At 39.1% G+C, this 19,061-nt stretch overlaps 2 protein-coding genes across 2 annotated transcripts in view; one reads left to right on the top strand and one right to left on the bottom strand.

Moving 5' to 3' along the window:
- The window catches only part of LOC6032078 (rho GTPase-activating protein 7), a 47,911-nt gene that overhangs the window by 22,487 nt on the left and 6,363 nt on the right, over nucleotides 1–19,061 (bottom strand). Inside the window, exon 2 of the mRNA XM_038248830.1 lies at nucleotides 6,038–6,409. Coding sequence (XP_038104758.1) covers nucleotides 6,038–6,409 — 372 coding nt within the window. The remainder of the gene's footprint in view (nucleotides 1–6,037; nucleotides 6,410–19,061) is intronic.
- LOC6032075 lies at nucleotides 6,657–12,056 on the top strand. Its single transcript, XM_001842689.2, has 2 exons — nucleotides 6,657–7,016; nucleotides 11,086–12,056. Exons 1-2 carry the CDS (start codon nucleotides 6,790–6,792, stop codon nucleotides 11,831–11,833), a joined length of 975 nt encoding a protein of 324 aa, XP_001842741.2. The 5' UTR covers nucleotides 6,657–6,789; the 3' UTR covers nucleotides 11,834–12,056.

Below are 19,061 nucleotides of genomic sequence, written 5' to 3'. Positions count from 1 at the left end.
GGGTCCCGCACTATTTTGTTGATAGAAATCTTGGAAAAAACACATTTTTTCATGTTACGATCTTTGTTCTACCAACAGACAATACTGACCAATGATTTTGCACCTCCGGGGATGTTCCGGATTGAACGGGCAGGTTCCCTACCCCGGGGGAACCGGTCAAGGGACGGTCAGAAATAAAACTATTTCTATCATGGCAATATGGGTGTCAAAGTTCATCATTTTCAAAATCAAGCTCATCTTTGATCCCCAAAACCACTTTTGGACCGATCTGGCCACTTTGGGACCGGTTCCCGGTACTCCAGTGAAATCCGGAATAAGGCAAATTACGGGAATATTTCTGAACAATTTTTGACTGGGCAATATGGGAGTCAAAGTTCATCATTTTCAAAACAAAGCTCATCAATGATCCCCAGAACCACTTTTGGATCGATCTGGCCACTTTGGGACCGGTTCCCGGTACTCCGGTGGAACCCGGAATATGGCAAATTAGGGATTATTTCTGTATAATTTTGACTGGGCAATATGGATGTCAAAGTTCATCATTTTCAAAACAAAGCTCATCCATGATCACCAAAACCACTTTTGGACCGATCTGGCCACTTCGTGACCGGTTCCCGGTACTCCGGTGGAACTCGGAATATGGCAAATTACGGGATTATTTCTGAATAATTTTGGCATGGCAATATGGATGTCAAAGTTCATTATTTTCAAAATCAAGCTCATCTATGATCCCCAAACCACTTTTGGATCGATCTGGCCACTTTGGGACCGGTTCCCGGTACTCCAGTGAAATCCGGATATGGCAAATTACGGGATTATTTCTGAATTTTGACTGGGCAATATGGATGTCAAGTTCATCATTTTCAAAATTTAGCTCGTCCATGATCCCCAGAACCACTTTTGGATCGATCTGGCCACTTTGGGACCGGTTCCCGGTACTCGGTGGAACCCGATTATGGAAAATTACGGGATTATTCCTGAATAATTTTTGACAGGGCAATATGGATGTCAATGTTCATCATTTTCATAATTCATTTATGATCCCCAAAACCACTTTTGGACCGATCTGGCCACTTTGGGACCGGTTCCCGGTACCCAGTGAACCGGAATATGGCAAATTACGGGATTATTTCTGAATAATTTTGACAGGGCAATATGGATGTCAAAGTTCATCATTTTCAAAACAAAGCTCATTTATGATCCCCAAAACCACTTTTAGACCGATCTGGCCACTTTGGGACCGGTTCCCGGTACCCAGTGAAATCGGAATATGGCAAATTACGGGATTATTTCTGAATAATTTTTGACAGGGCAATATGGATGTCAAAGTTCATCATTTTCAAAATCAAGCTCATTTATGATCCCCAAAACCATTTTTGAAACGATCTGGCCACTTTGGGACCGGTTCCCGGTACTCCAGTGAAATCGGAATATGGCAAATTACGGGATTATTCCTGAATAATTTTGACAGGGCAATATGGATGTCAATTTTCATTTTCAAAATCAAGCTCATTTATGATCCCCAAAACCACTTTTGGACCGGATCTGGCCAATTTGACAGGGGTTGTCCCAAAATCAAGTGGAACTCGGAACAAATTACTCGGATTATTACTGGATAATTTTTGTCAGGGCAATATGGATGTCAATGTTCATCATTTTCATAATTTAGCTCATCTATGATCCCCAAAACCACTTTTGGACCGATCTGGCCACTTTGGGTCCGGTTCCCGGTACTCCAGTGGAACTCGGAATATGGCAAATTACGGGATTATTTCTGAATAATTTTGACAGGGCAATATGGATGTCAAAGTTCATCATTTTCAAAACAAAGCTCATTTATGATCCCCAAAACCACTTTTTGACCGATCTGGCCACATTGGGACCGGTTCCCGGTACTCCGGTGGATCTCGGAATATGGCAAATTACGGGATTATTTCTGAATAATTTTGACAGGGCAATATGGATGTCAAAGTACATCATTTTCGAAATCAAGCTCATCTATGATCCCCAAAACCACTTTTGGACCGATCTGGCCACTTTGGGACCGGTTCCCGGTACTCCGGGAACAACAAGGCAAATTATGGGATTATTTCTGAACAATTTTGACTGGGCAATATGGAAGTCAAAGTTCATCATTTTCAAAACAAAGCTCATCCATGATCACCAAAACCACTTTTAGACCGATCTGGCCACTTTGGGACCGGTTCCCGGTACTCCATCCAGTGAAATCCGGAATATGGCAAATTACGGATGATTTCTGAATATTTTTGTCTGGGCAATATGGATGTCAAAGTTCATCATTTTCAAAATCAAGCTCATCCATGATCCCCAAAACCACTTTTGGACCGATCTGGCCACTTTGGGACCGGTTCCCGGTACTCCGGTGGAACCGGAATAAGGCAAATTACGGGATTTTTCTGTATAATTTATGGCATGGCAATATGGATGTCAAAGTTCATCATTATTCAGAAATAATCCCTAATTTGCCATATTCCGGTTCCACCGAGTACCGGGAACCGGCCTCAAAGTGGCCAGATCGGTCCAAAAGTGGTTTTGGGGATCATAGATGAGCTAAATTATGAAAATAATGAACATTGACATCCATATTGCCCTGTCAAAATTATTCAGGAATAATCCCGTAATTTTCCATATTCCGAGTTCCACCGGAGTACCGGGAACCGGTCCCAAAGTGGCCAGATCGGTCCAAAAGTGGTTTTGGGGATCATAAATGAGCTTGATTTTGAAAATGATGAACTTTGACATCCATATTGCCCTGTCAAAAATTATTCAGAAATAATCCCGTAATTTGCCATATTCCGAGATCCACCGGAGTACCGGGAACCGGTCCCAATGTGGCCAGATCGATCCAAAAGTGGTTTTGGAAATTATGTATGAGCTTGGTTTTGAAAATTATCAACTTTGACATCCATATTGCCCTGTCAAAAATTATTCAGGAATAATCCCGTAATTTGCCATATTCCGAGTTCCACCGGAGTACCGGGAACCGGTCCCAAAGTGGCCAGATCGGTCCAAAAGTGGTTTTGGGGATCATAAATGAGCTTGATTTTGAAAATGATGAACTTTGACATCCATATTGCCCTGTCAAAAATTATTCAGAAATAATCCCGTAATTTGCCATATTCCGAGATCCACCGGAGTACCGGGAACCGGTCCCAATGTGGCCAGATCGGTCCAAAAGTGGTTTTGGGGATCATAAATGAGCTTGATTTTGAAAATGATGAACTTTGACATCCATATTGCCCTGTCAAAAATTATTCAGAAATAATCCCGTAATTTGCCATATTCCGAGATCCACCGGAGTACCGGGAACCGGTCCCAATGTGGCCAGATCGATCCAAAAGTGGTTTTGGAAATTATGTATGAGCTTGGTTTTGAAAATTATCAACTTTGACATCCATATTGCCCTGTCAAAAATTATTCAGGAATAATCCCGTAATTTGCCATATTCCGAGTTCCACCGGAGTACCGGGAACCGGTCCCAAAGTGGCCAGATCGGTCCAAAAGTGGTTTTGGGGATCATAAATGAGCTTGATTTTGAAAATGATGAACATTGACATCCATATTGCCCTGTCAAAAATTATTCAGGAATAATCCCGTAATTTGCCATATTCCGAGTTCCACCGGAGTACCGGGAACCGGTCCCAAAGTGGCCAGATCGGTCCAAAAGTGGTTTTGGGGATCATAAATGAGCTTGATTTTGAAAATGATGAACATTGACATCCATATTGCCCTGTCAAAAATTATTCAGGAATAATCCCGTAATTTGCCATATTCCGAGTTCCACCGGAGTACCGGGAACCGGTCCCAAAGTGGCCAGATCGGTCCAAAAGTGGTTTTGGGGATCATAAATGAGCTTGATTTTGAAAATGATGAACATTGACATCCATATATCCCTGTCAAAAATTATTCAGGAATAATCCCGTAATTTGCCATATTCCGAGTTCCACCGGAGTACCGGGAACCGGTCCCAAAGTGGCCAGATCGATCCAAAAGTGGTTCTGGGGATCATGGATGAGCTAAATTTTGAAAATGATGAACTTTGACACCCATATTGCCCAGTCAAAAATTGTTCAGAAATAATCCCGTAATTTGCCATATTCCGGATTTCACTGGAGTACCGGGAACCGGTCCCAAAGTGGCCAGATCGGTCCAAAAGTGGTTTTGGGGATCATAGATGAGCCTGATTTTGAAAATGATGAACTTTGACATCCATATTGCCATGCCAAAAATGATACAGAAATAATCCCGTAATTTGCCATATTCCGAGTTCCACCGGAGTACCGGGAACCGGTCCCGAAGTGGCCAGATCGGTCCAAAAGTGGTTTTGGTGATCATGGATGAGCTTTGTTTTGAAAATGATGAACTTTGACACCCATATTGCCCAGTCAAAAATTATACAGAAATAATCCCGTAATTTGCCATATTCAGGGTTCCACCGGAGTACCGGGAACCGGTCCCAAAGTGGCCAGATCGATCCAAAAGTGGTTCTGGGGATCATGGATGAGCTTTGTTTTGAAAATGATGAACTTTGACTCCCATATTGCCCAGTCAAAAATTGTTCAGAAATATTCCCGTAATTTGCCTTATTCCGGATTTCACTGGAGTACCGGGAACCGGTCCCAAAGTGGCCAGATCGGTCCAAAAGTGGTTTTGGGGATCAAAGATGAGCTTGATTTTGAAAATGATGAACTTTGACACCCATATTGCCATGATAGAAATAGTTTTATTTCTGACCGTCCCTTGACCGGTTCCCCCGGGGTAGGGAACCTGCCCGCTCAATCCGGAACATCCCCGGTGGTGCAAAATCATTGGTCAGTATTGTCTGTTGGCAGAACAAAGATCGTAACATGAAAAAATGTGTTTTTTCCAAGATTTCTATCAACAAAATAGTGCGGGACCCAAAAATGGCCATTTTTGACCCTGTTTGACCCAGTGACCCACCGGAATATCTCCGGCCACCGGAACATTTCCGGGTTCTGCGGGTCATTTTCGGAAAATAGACATTCTAACGAGTCCAACTAATAAAGAAGTATGTAAATTGGTTGAGTTTTCGCTGAGTTATGGCCATTTTAGTGATTCCAATTTCACCCAGGCCTATACGGGTTAATGGAAAAACATGAGATTTTCTCACAATGTGACGTAAACAATACTCGAAAAATGCTTTTTTTTCAATCATGCTCCGCACGCGAGTTGTAAACCATTTTTAGGATTTTTTTCTTGTGTGAAAACATTGTTCCTGACATCCTAGTTTATCATTCTAGGGGTGAGCACCAAAGATTTGACAACTTTTCCTATTTCTCATTCATTACACCGTGAGCAAAATGAACGGCCAAAATAACTTATAAAATGTTCCAAAACAAGATAACTTCTTGAACAAACAGAAAAAAAAATTAAAAAAATATTTTTATAAGTGATGTAAAATGTTTTGTTCAGCAACCATAAATTACTTGAATTTGAAATTTAGTAACCCAATGCCGCCATTTTAAATACCACCTTAGATTGCCCACGATTAGATCACTTTGGAGCAGAGTCGTACTTAGCCCGTTTTAAGACTGTAAAAAATAAGCTTAATCAAAATTTAACTTATTCTATGATGATAAAAACAAATCAAATGGTTGAAGATACTCAAGTAGAAATGTAGCGGAGAAGCCTGGATAAGAGTACTTCAGATCAACTTCATCTATACATTTTTAATGACCGTTCTCGTCAATCAGATTATTTTGCTCTTAGATTTATAATCCACCTGTATTATTAGAAATAATGCAACTTTACAGTTAATTACCAGGTTACGGAGACGGTATATGATTACCACCGCACCCAAAGACCGTCGTCGAGTCGAGCACTCCGTTCTGCACCGTTCATTTTCAATTCTGACGCAAGCTGATTCACACCCCAACAAACCAACACACCAACCACTCGCGCATCCCTTGCATTACAGTCATGATGCACTTTGGTTGGTTGAGAGAAAAACCCTCTAACTGATACTCCAAACTACACTAGGGTCTACTGTACCAACCTGTTGCTGCTGCTGCTGCTGACTGTGATGGTTCTGCTTGGGCAGCGTGGCGGCAATTTCCCGCAGCAGCCGTTCCGTCGCCTCCAGGTTGGCCCCGTCCACGGAGTCGAGTTCGCAGGCCACATTCTGGCAGCGGCTCGCTTTGGTGTTGTAATTGCTGTCACGGACCGGAGCAGCCGCCGCCGCCGACTTCCTCGGGATGGTGCGGGTTGGCGGTGGCGGCGATGCGACGGCGGGGGTGGCAACGGCGGATGCTGACCAGCCACCGTCACAGCTTCCTCCGGCCGCCGGCAGCGTGGCAGTGTCATTGCCGACGATGCCGTTTTCCTCACGCCTCGATTCCAGCTGCGCAAATACCTCCGAGATTTCAGCCTAGAAAACGAGATGAAATGGAGAGCAAAAAAAAAGTAAAATATGTACTTGAGCATGGTGAGGTGTCGTGTTAAAAATAATGGATAATGCGATTATTCTCGTTTGGAAAACAAACGGTCAAATCCCATTGCGCAAGGTGGGTGACAAACGCAATTATCCTATCAAGTGTGATTTGGGTCCCTGGGAGAAATTGGATTCCCACACGTGGAGTATGACCTGTTGCATTGCTCTTAAAAGGACAGCATCCCGTTGGCCAGGTCGTAGTCGAATTTCACCTGCAGACCGGGAACAATGTTTATAACCAGAAAGTGCACCAAGCAGGATTAAAAAACCCCAACATCCAATCCCAAGAACTCAGAATCCCAAAAAAAAAACCCACCATGAGTCGAACCACATCGCTGGGAATGTGCGTTCTGTGCTGCCTGGTGGTGGCACTGATCGTCGAGGCCCTCGAGTTTGACCAGCAGCAGTCGCCGAAACATTCGCGACCTCCGGCAACGTCAGCCACCGTCAAAAATGATCCCAAAATGCTTGAGTACGTTCCCGAGGGTATCCCGGCGGACATGGCACCACAGGACAGCGAGCATCACCGACAGCACGACAAAAGGTAGGTGTGAAGTGTGAAGTGAGTGTACTCAAGTGGTGGTGTTTGCCTGCACGTGAACTTAATTAGGTTTGCCGCTGCAGCTAGTGTACTTTAATTGCGTGCGCACTAAGTTGGAGAAGACCTCGGGGAGGAGATCTTAGATGAGCTCTTGAAAGTTAATTGTAATTATGGGTTTGAAATTGGTCACATCGTTGAGATAACCGATGGAATCGTGACACTTGCTAATTTCAAAAGAATGTGCTCGGATCTGGTTAAGATCACATAAATTTTGAAGATTATTCGTCTAGATATCATGAAAAACATACTTCATATCGTCAAACTAAAAATATGGGAAAAAATAGCTTGTTTTGAGATTTTTTAGTTTTCATCATCGATTAATGTTCAAATTGTCGTAAAAGCATTACGATTTGTGGCACGAGCTTGATTTTTTAAATCATACAGAGCGGATTCGCTAATTCGAATGGAAATGCATTCGAATGAGCGAATCCAAATTCGCTGATTGGAATGACTGACAGCTGTCAAATGCTTGAAACCACGTGTTCGGAAATTGTCGAACAATGGTGTTGAAACGTCAACATCAGTTTGACAACCGGTTTTGACGTTTGAGTGCTTTTTAATTCTAATACATTCGAATTAGAAATTCGAATTAACGAATCCGCTCTGTATATCGATTGGTCAAAATAACAAGTTAGCACATATTAAAATCATGATGATAAAAATTCAAGCAATTCGGAATTCGTTGATCCGTAAATTGGTAGAAATTCCTTGTTTAAGATTTATCAAAGAAAATCTAATTAAAACATCGAGACACAAATGCCACAATTTAAGCTATACAAAACAAATACAGATCGAATCTATTTTTCTAATTTGGACTTTGAAAAGCCCAAAAGTAATAAATTTTAAATGTGTTTAATTTCATCAACAGTGGTACAACTCTGAGCATTTAACAATGCTACACATGAGCTTTTCGAAATAAATGTCTAAATCCTCTGCTACATTGCACATGACATTTGTAAACATTTTAGTCTAAAAAATCAATCAGATTGTGAAAAACAGTTTGCAAAGCAATTTATTTCAATATCAGCTGTGGTTTAATTTTAGCAGAGATATGCACCATTTCGTAGAATAAAATGCGATTGACACTCTGCTTATTTCGTCTGAACTCTCGAAACATCGCAATTCTGATAACTTGCAATGTATAACTGATAACTAGGCTTAGTGATTTTTCACGCTTGAAAATTGCAAATTTCACGGGGACCTCAATTTCAAAACACCAAATTTCACGCAAATTTCGCGGAACGTGAAAAATGTTAAAGTAACTGTGAAAATCTTATGTTTAAATCATAGAAACTATTTGTTATGCTTCTTTATATATCATTTTAAAATAAACTAAAAAAAACTTAACTTAATTTGAACGTGACAAAAAAAAACAAAATTCTCCTAATTTTCAAAAAAAATCCACCTGGTTTATGGATGAGCTCTTTATACTTTTGGAAACAATATGTAGGGTATGCGTTTTCTCATTAACTGAACTGCTTTTATTTTTTTATAAATATTCGACTAGTTAGGATAAAAAGTTTTCGCTGATTTGCATTTTACTAAATTTCATATCAAAGCAAGAGTAAACAATCTTATTGAGCCAAAATGAGTACAATTATTTGAATTTTCTGCGACAGTTAGCCCATTAAAAGTATTTTTTAAAGTTCTCATCTCACTAATCAAAAACTAAATTTAAAATCAGTAGACATAAATAATATGATTTGTAACGAAATCGAAATTTCTAATTCAAGATGAGAACAGAAAAAAAATAGTATTTCTTATCTTTCACGGGAATCATCCACGCAAATAATCAAATATTGTTAAAATTAACCAGGACTCTAAAAAAATCTGAAATGTTTTTAAAAGGTAATGTGAAAAATAAAAATACTCTTGATTTTATTTTGCATAACATAAAGCTGGATTATTTGAATTTCTATTGAAACAATACCTTTCAAATAAAATAGGCAGCAAAATGTATATGTGTATGTTATGTGTCTTCAAATGGTTCATATCAAGCTTTTCAATTGAAAAGTAATAAAATTTACTTGAAAAATCTTTATGGATCAAATATTTACTATTTTGCTATTTAAAAAAATATTTGAGAAAATTGTTAAATTTCACGAAACATAAGCCGTACACGAGATCGTCAAAAATCAATAACTAATTACTAATACAGTTAGTAATTAAACCATTTAAGGTTATTTTCATTCCTATTTGAGTTTGATAAATTATTTTGAGAAATATCGTTACAGTTTCACACAAACATACAATTTCACGGGATTTCGAGGAAAAAGCAAAATTTCACGGATTTCACGCTGTCCGCGAAATCGTGAAATTTCACTAACCCTACTGATAACATAAACAAACAATAATTTCAGTTTACCTTATTTTTTTACAGTTCAAGACACTTAAAACAAAAGATTTACTCAACCTTTACTAGACAACTTCGTTCTCAAAAAGGTCGCCAAATATCATTTTTTCAACACATTTTGATCTTCAAAAAGCATTGGAAAGGCACAACCCTCCAATTGTAGGAAATGTACAGGTTTGGTGCAATCTTAATCATTTTTTCTCTTAAAATCATGAAATAAAGGAAAGTTTGGTTGAATTTGAATTTTTGTCGCGTTTATGATCAACATCCCTTATTTTTATGATCCCTTATTTTTAGAATAAAATAAAGCTGGTACAAATTGTATTTAAAGTTTTTGACCCTCGGCTCTTATCGAGAACAATAGGGAGGGTTGACAAAAAAATCAAAAAAATAAATTTAAAATTTCAATGCTAATTTCAAATAAAATGCTGGCGAAAAGTACCACTTAATACTTTATAAATCATTACAGTTGTGCTACACTTGAAAATGGGGGCAATATCGATGGTTAAAAAAAAAATTTCAATGACTTTTTCGTCGGTGGTACCAAAATTCATTATTTGTAAAATGATAGTTTACAATCAATTTAAAAGTTTTTTTTTCCAATTAACAATTTTGAAAAGGGGGGGGATATAGAATCTTGAAATCAAATTTGTAATGGCTAAATAAAATGTAAATAAACACAATCAAAACAAAAAACAAAAAGGGATGTTAGATTTTTTCTATAAAGCCATTTCAAATTCTAAGTTTACTTTTTGTCCCCCCCCCCTCCTCCACATTCAACTTTTTCCAGAAAACTGAGGGGCAAAAAAAATTGCTGTTGAAATTTTTATTAAAAACGCTTGTACAATGATACGTAAGTAAATCATAACGCTTTGTAGAACGCCTAGTCATGCATTTAATTTTTTAACGAATTTTAGAATTTTGGGGCCGGTACAAAACCTTAAAGTTATAGTTGTTTAAAGCATTGTGATGATACTTTTTGTGTAGAAATTTCGAAACTCTGGATTGAAATTCGAAACTATGTTTTTTAAATTGTTTTTTTTTTTTTGTCTTCAACTACATTTTTTGATTATAATAAAGAACCAAAAGTGTCAACTAATAGTTGTTTGCCTATCGATCCAATTGTTTTTCAATCGATCATGATGATAGGCCACTTCTAAAATTAATATTTTCCACAAAAATATCAAATACATTAATTTAATTAATGCTTCTCTTCTTTTCTAACTCTAATGTGATAATAAGATTCCTTATTAAAAGGTCATGGGTTGTAAGCAATAACAATTCATTCCTTTGAAAAGCACAATAATATTTAGTTTAAGTTCAAAATAATTGTTGGTAAAAATATATTTACTGTATACATTTATTTATCGAGCCAAATTTCGGTACATTTTTGTATCAAAATGCAACGATGATCCATGTATGTGAAAGCTTGACAGAAAAAACAGTAATTATCACGTTAACTCCGATATAAAATTTCCATGCAACCCATAATTAAGCTATCCTAACTCGAACCTTCAAATTTCCCAACATTTCGTGCTCACCTTGATCAAGTTTAACCCACTAAATAATACGTGAACACAATAAAACTGCTCACTCACGATCTTCAAAGTCAAACCGTTTAACTGCTCTGCTCTTCCACCGCACCCTTCTCCTCCCCAGAGACGCCATGCCCCGCCGACCCTCGCTGGAGGACCTCCTGGCGCAGCAGTGGCCCGAACCACCAAACCTGCGAGGTCGCCGACTTCCGCTGTACGCCGAGGAACCGCGCTTCATACTGTTGCGACAACCCACGCAGCAGCAGCAGCACCACTCCAGCCCGAGCTTCTCCTTTATACCCCAGCGTGGCCGGAAGTCGGACCCTCTGCTGTCGACGCTGGCCAAGCGCGAGCTGTCCATCAAGCAGATGCTCGAAGGTGGTGATTACTTCGTGCCAAATCGTGGCAAAAAGGCGACTGGAGTTGGGATAAGTAAGAAGGTCAAGTTTGACGATATTTTGGGCTCGGACGAGCTGTTTATTCCGAACCGAGGCAAGAAGGAGTTGTTTGAACTGCTTGGAGGTGGGGGACGTGCGATGAACGAGCTGCAGCCATACTACTACAACAAGAAGAACGTCCTAACGGCCATCCAGAACGTCGGTGGGAAGAACGACGGCACGGCCGAGGAGCTGTTCTACCCGACCCGGGGCAAGAAGGCCAACGTGCTGGACAACCTGGCCCAGAACGCGGACACGTTCTTCTCGTCGCGTGGCAAGCGAATTCCGGTCGCCTGGAACCTGCTCAACCAGAACACGAACGGCAACGATGACGACCCGTGGGAATACCTGACGGCGGCCACAGCTGATGATAGCTCCAGCTACGATGCCGACTTTGCGCTCGATCGCTATCAAACTAACAAGATTATCGCGTAGAGATACTCGAAATCGACATGACGAGCCGCAAGCGACAGCAGCAGCCAAAGCCGCAACAACAACACAAGAAACGAACACAAAATTAACGGGGGACTGACGTGTTTCATGAATTCATTAACCAGCTTGTTGTAAAGAAATTAGTTTTTTTCTCCACAGATGATGATTAAATATTCATAGACGAGATATTTCAGAGATTGAAATAAAATCAAAAAATGCAAATGGACGTGGTCTGGTGGATTTCATTCCGAATGACCTTTCTTACGGGAGAAAGTGCAATTCTCTTGCAGTTTAGATCCCGAGTTATTCAACAAAATCCCAAGAAAGGACTTATCTCTCTGCTAGGAACCCATTTATTGCTTATTTTCCCCCCGATCTTTTATTTATTCCGTCAACGAGCCAAGACGCACGTCGTACGTGCGCCAACGACGAGCTTCAAGTGGGTTCAGAAATGCTGCCGGCAAATTGATTTTTGGCTTGTTATTCCTATTATTACCTATCGCCAAAGCCAAAAACCACCAAAACCGCGATCCTCTCAACCGGCTCGCGCACAAGCTTTGTAGTTGTTTGCCCACAGTTTTGTTGTTTTTTGTCGGGTTTCTTTCTCATATGACTGAGTGACTGACATTTTGGCCTTTTAAAGAAAGTTGATAATTTGGCTCCAAAACTAGCTTTCGTGGGGTGCGCTCCGAACACGAAATGAACACCGCACACCACCAACATCAACAACAACAACTCGGCTTTGTCCAAAACTGGCCGTTGAGTGTCTAGGTTAATAGAGAGCGGCTCCTCAACCTTGAAAACTTTGTCGAATCTGCCCCGCGTAGGCAACTGGAAATTCCTGCTGCTGCTGATCAATTCTGACCCACCAAACCTTGCTGCTGGAATTTTCGGCCGGGTACCGCTAGAGCTTGACTAATTTTGGGTGCGATTTTCAGGGGTCTTTGACAGCCAAGGCCAAACCAAGCGAATTGGCTCTCGGAACGAGTCCTGCAATGCAGCGCGTTGCGGTTGGCGGCGGCGACGCACTCTTGGGGTTTGCGGTTGAAACCAATCTGCGCACTAATTTGCCCTCTAATCTGTGGTGGAAAGTTGAACGATTAGTCACCAATGACAGGTAATGATTTGCATATTTTGGGGTTTGGTTTAGAAAAGATAGACGCAACCAAAACTAGCCAACGCCGAATAATTTTGGAATTATTCAAAAAAGTTTAACTTCAAAGTTTTTGTACGTCAGTTATGGTCAAGGAGTCCAAAACTAAGTTTTAAAGCCTAATTTTCAGCTTTATAAAGCAATCAATTTTCAAGTTTCTTGCAATGAAAATTGTAATTTTTAGCAGTTTTGAATTATTTAGATAAGGAGTAGAGTTGGAAAATTTCATGACCCTTATAACTACAGTTCAATTGTTTTCATGTAAAGAAATTTTGGAGGATGCTCAAACTTGCAAGAATTTCGAATGTCAATGCTAGTAGTTTATGCAGCGAATTTACAATTTTATCATTCTTTCACCACAAATCGTGCATTTATCCAACGAAAATAGATCCGAAAAATATTAATTTTCAAAATAAATCCTACGAAAATAGATTCCATAAATATTACTTCACTAAATAAATGCCGAAAATTTGAGCTTTTCAGCAGAAAGCAGTAAGCAGTAATGATTTTTTGTGACGATAAGTTAGTGACTTCGTCACTATAAAATGTCAGGAAAAGTAAATACGTTCAAAATAGAATTACAAAAAACGCTATTCGAATGATTGTTATTTCATGCCCATTTCATTAAAAAATTAAGATTTAAGGTATTTAAAATATGAAAAAATGTAGAACTACCATAAACCAGGATGACATTGTAGGTTGAAGATTTTTATGCAAAATAAAAAAATAAAAATTCTATAAAAACTGAATGATATGGAATCATACTGAGCATGGTAGAGAATTGTTGAAAGTACATCAAGTAGTATTTTTTTCAGCAAATTTCTAAAAAATACAAAAGTTAGATAACTATATTACGTATTTCAATTACATAAATTTTGGTATCCTAACATGTATATGTCATCGCTGAAATTTTTAAGTTATCGCAGTTATAGTGAATAAAGACGATTTTTTCCCGTTTTCTTTATTTTCCCATTATAGCGCGAGGCGCGTCGAAAACCCCAGCTTTTATTTTCAAAAAATCGTATCTCAGAGTATTGAAAACATAACTTCACCATTTTATTAAATGTCATGTAAAACTTTCCGAGGAATCTGATAAAAATATTTTCAGACATAGCCTTTGGTCCCGAGATCATCAAAACAGTATTTTAAGTTTTCATACGACCTTTTCAAATGTTAAGCTAGATTTTTGGAACTTTTTAGTATTTTTTAAAAATAGCCAAACTGATCACCTTTCTTTTGCGCCTAAGACAGCTAAAATCGGATGAAATGGCGCGGAGATATGATTTTTTGAAAAAAGTGGTTTTAGCGGAAATCGACGAAAATTGCCATTTTTCGGACCACCCTAACACAGCGTAGGTCATCCTAATGGACAAACAAAAAAAAGAGTGTAATTATTTAGGCCATGGAACCCCCAGAACAATTTTGAGCCCGATCGGAGAACTTTTTTTTCGAATCATGCTGTTTTCGTGGGGAATTGCTGTATAATAACATAGCATTATTACAATTTCACTCTAAGAACGGCTAAAATTAGTATCTGGGTTGAAGTTTTAAGCGTAATCGAAAAAGAAATCATCAAATTTATAGGCATTTTCAGTAGAACTATTGGTTTTGCAGGCAAAAAAGGTTGATACATTCCATGAAAAAATAATTTTCTGATGAATTTTGATCAACTTAGAACCTTATATTTACCTAACATCAAATGTATGTAATTTTTTTAATAAGGTTATTAAACTTAGTTAAACAATCATTTAATAACTACTTTTTCAAATGAAACATTACCAATGATCAATTTGACGCATTATTTCAATTTACTCACTTTTAAGCTAAAATTTGTAAGAAACACAGTGAGGATCAACGTCACCCCAGTTTTGCCTTCCTCACGTTACTGAGAAAAGGCCTGCAGAATAGTAATCCGCAAAGCGGCCTCAATTTAGAACTGTCAAAGCGGAACCAATTTACTGTTTGAAAAATGATACTAAAAAGTGGCAAGTATTGTAATCGATCTATAATTTATTTTGTCAGGAAAAAAAGTTGAGGGCGTCGAGCTTTTGAGGTATTCGAAGTCAACACATTTTAACCCTCTAACGCTCATGGTTACTCCCGAGTTATGGTGAAAACCGTAAAAATCTCGATTTTGCTCTGGGCGAGAAGGAGTTAAGAAGAGGGTTGATATCGAGATTGGCATAACTCGTCGCTAACATTTAAATAAGTGCTATGTCTCACGCAAAACCTTTGTTTATGACGTTTTTTTTTAATGTTAGCGACGAATTATCAATATCTATGAATGGCGCCAGCCAAATAATATAGAATAAACTTACTCCGATATTATCACTGTGCTTCAAAAATACAAAATCTCGTAACTTCCATTCGGTTGCTCATCAGATTAATAAAATTCCACCCACTTCTGACGCAATTGTTTGTCACGTGGATAACAGAGATGGACTCTTTTGACCGCCCATCGTTTAGTCTACGAACAAAAAAAGCGCTTAGCACTTATTTTTCAGCGAAAACTTTAAAATCAAGTGTTTCAAAACAAGTCACTTCAGCAGCAAAAAATATGTCACGCTTAAGCTTTAACATAGCCTTCTACTTTGTTTATGTTTACAGCTGAAGTGCAGTTGTATTAGTGAAGAGCAGTGGGGATCATTCGAAAATCACGTTACGCATTCTGTCTTTTCAGCACCCAGGAAAACGCTATAAAATCACTCGAAAATGAACTTCTCAATTAGACCTCCTAGACCCAGCTTCATGTATACCTATCGACTCAGAATCGAATTCTGAGCAAATGTCTGTGTGTGTGGCGGGATGTTGATCAAAAAATTGTCACTCGATTATCTCGACATTGGCTGAACCGATTTTGTCCGTTTTGGCATCATTCGATCCGTCTTGGGGTCCCATAAGTCGCTATTAAAAATTATGAAGTTTAGTTAAGTACTTCAAAAGTTATGCTAAAAAACGATTTAATCAATAGTTCGGAAGATTGTAAAAAGGGTGTTTTTTGTAAGAAAACCCGTCATGCTATACATTTTCAGAAAGGTATTTGAAAGACTTTTCCAACGCGTCCAAGACATTGAAGACAAATCTATCGAAAGTGTTATTTATACGCTTTTTGGAGGCCGAATCTCAGATATGTTGATGAAAACGTTGTCCGGATCTCTCATGCGACCTATCGTTGGATAGGTATTCAAAAGAGCTTTCTAACGCGTCCAAATTATTGAAGATCTGACAACCCTATCAAAAGTTATAAGCACTTAAGTATTATTTACGCACTTTTTGCATTTTGGATAGCACCCTTTAAATGTGAGGAAGGCGCCAACCACCTAAGGGTGGATTAAGTAACGTTTTTAAATATAAATTTTCAACAAAGCATTTTTTTAAATACACTTTATAGGATGGATAATATTTGAAAAATAAAATCATATCCAGTCAATGTTACCCCGGCCTACGGTAGCCTATAAATTCAAAACAAAAAAAAATCAGAAAAAAAAAATTTTGTTCTAGGTTTTTGAGGGTGAAATTAAGTGTCAAAATTATTACTATAGTTAAGTGGCCCTTGAACGCAAATAAATAACACAAAATCTATGATAAAATCTTCCAAGCAGTGTTTTGAAACCACACAGTAAAAAAATGTGTAAATTTGTTACGTATAAAATTTGAAAGTGTAATATTACCTCTTTTAGACAGAAATGGAAAACACTAAAAAAGTGGTGAATTTTAACATTTTATGAGGTAAACTTACTCCGGATCATCATATAATCACGTTGCCAGGTAAATCTGGAAATGCCAAATTTTTCAAGTGATAGCCAGACTTTGACGGGTTTTGCCAGATTAGTCAATTCCTACTAATTTCGAACAACTTTTTTATTGAAATGAACAATTTTGATCAAAAACGAAAAAAATAGAAATTGTTAATTTTATTTAAAATGAAAATTTAAACTTATTGAAGCCGAAGAATCAATTTAAACATCTAAATTTATTTTAAAAAATTTACTAATTCATATTCTTCTATTCATGAATGTAAAATTTTTGTCTGCCAGATTTTTCCTGATTTTTTTTCAAAACTGCAAGATTTTTCATTTTTGACCTGGCAACCCTGATTAAAACTACCATCATCGGGACATTGAGACAATGAGTTGAGCCTGAATTTTTGTATGACCCAATTTCACCCCCCAGACCCAATGTCATTCCCGATGACGGTATGTTGTAACAACCCCTTTTTTGGATCCAGGGTCGCTAAAATTCCAGAAATCGAAGAAATAAATTGGTAATATGAGCCACTAAACTTTTAAAAATCCGAGGTCGGTGTCGAAGTCACTGAAAAAATAAGTGAGCTGGCAGCCCTGGTGCCTTGAATTTTTACAATACTTTTCGCAGAGTTAAAGTTTGTTACATGACATTTCTTTTATCTCTCCCAGCGTAATGATCTCACGTCCATTAAGCAGTTCATTACCCTTTTAGTTTAGTCATAATGATAAAAGAAAATACAACAAAAAATGTCCGTCCCACATTGTAAGCCGTTTGATCAGTCAGCCAGCCATCTAATTCAAGCGGAAGTTGCCTCAGAGCACAGCACCGAGAGCATTCAAATGCTTTCGTAATTATTGTCACTTATTTCTACAATTACACCCCGTGCGCGTTGTCGTCATCGTCGCCGTCATTGCTGCGTGTCATGCCAACAACCAGCTGCGGCTCTCCATACACAATATGGGGTAAAGGATGCTCGCCGACACTGTTTGGTGCGTGTGAAACCGTTTTTTTTTTCTAACACCAAAGCGTTTCTTAAATAACGCCCTGTGCCCCTATATGTGAGTAGTTTGTCTGCGCGGGGCACTATTCAGTGTATTATGTTGAGCAATCATCACCATAATCATCCTCATCTTGCGGGCCAGCACTCACTCGTGATCGTTTTGGGTGGCTATTTAATGGCATTAATAAAACCTCCTAGTTTAATGAGGCTTTATGACCTCCAAAGTTCAACTTTTTTTTTTGCGATGACGGTTATGATGACCGAACTTCAAGCAGGAGGTCACTTGAACGCAGGACCCTCTTGATGATCACCGATTTCGGGTGAAAGTGAGAGTTGTGCGCAAATGGCTTAATCTGGTTCGGTAATGGGATGAGTCAGTTTCGGGTGACCTCTCTCTGTGCTGATGCAATGGTCAGGCCTTATCGTCGACGGAGGGACTCGGTTGGCGGCATGATCACTTCTTTCTTTGGACAAATTGTGGCTCCGTGTACTCTCTTGGTGCGGTGTTGTGTTTTGCAAATTGGCCATTTGTTGGCCGATCGGCGCGCCTGGATCCACTTATTTCGGCGCGGAGGGGACAAACATAAGGCGCTTATCATGTTTACTTGTTCAGAGAGGCAGGGAGACACAGTACACAGGTAAATCGTTGTCTTGTCTTCTTCGTTTTTCCTTTTGCACGACTGCGTTCAACTTCTTGAGTGCGTTGCATTTCATTGAGTGGATAGTAAGGGGGGGAAACACGATCGATTTGTAGACAAATAATGCTAGAAAATAGTAAACCTTGTTTGTCTACTCGTGGGATCAACGCCACTACATTGTTGTTGAGTAGTTGATTTGAAACATGTTTGATGACCGTATAACAACAAGCACTCTCAACGACTTCCTCGAAAATGTACACGAGGACTCAAACCCCAACTTAATTCCAATTGTCTAGAATCACTTTTCAGAATCTTGATCCGATCCTCGCTCAGCTCGATCGATACAAAGTCATCGCTGGGGTGTGGACTGAGCGGCTTTTTTGCTTGCGTTTATCTGCGCCATTCATTAATTCACGGCGATCTGTCATGGCCGTGGTCCCGACCAGCCACAATTGACTAGCGTTGGATCGCGCACTGGTAGAGTGAGTGTGTGTTCATGAACTACCCATAAAATTGAAGGTCAGCGGATTACGGACACATTGCGTGCGGCCAGAGATCACCCCCGTTTTTTTTTTTTTTGTTGTCTTTTGTCAGCTCCCCGTCACAATGAAGATCACAACACGTGGCTAACTGGCTGATCAGGGTAAATTTGAATAATGCCAAACAGATGCAAAACAGGCCGAGCGCGCGCTC

The sequence above is a fragment of the Culex quinquefasciatus genome, chromosome 1 (assembly GCF_015732765.1).
Source record: "Culex quinquefasciatus strain JHB chromosome 1, VPISU_Cqui_1.0_pri_paternal, whole genome shotgun sequence".
Lineage (NCBI taxonomy): Eukaryota > Metazoa > Arthropoda > Insecta > Diptera > Culicidae > Culex > Culex quinquefasciatus.
Note: the sequence above shows the minus strand (reverse complement) of the source record. Positions and strands in the feature narration are given on the sequence as shown.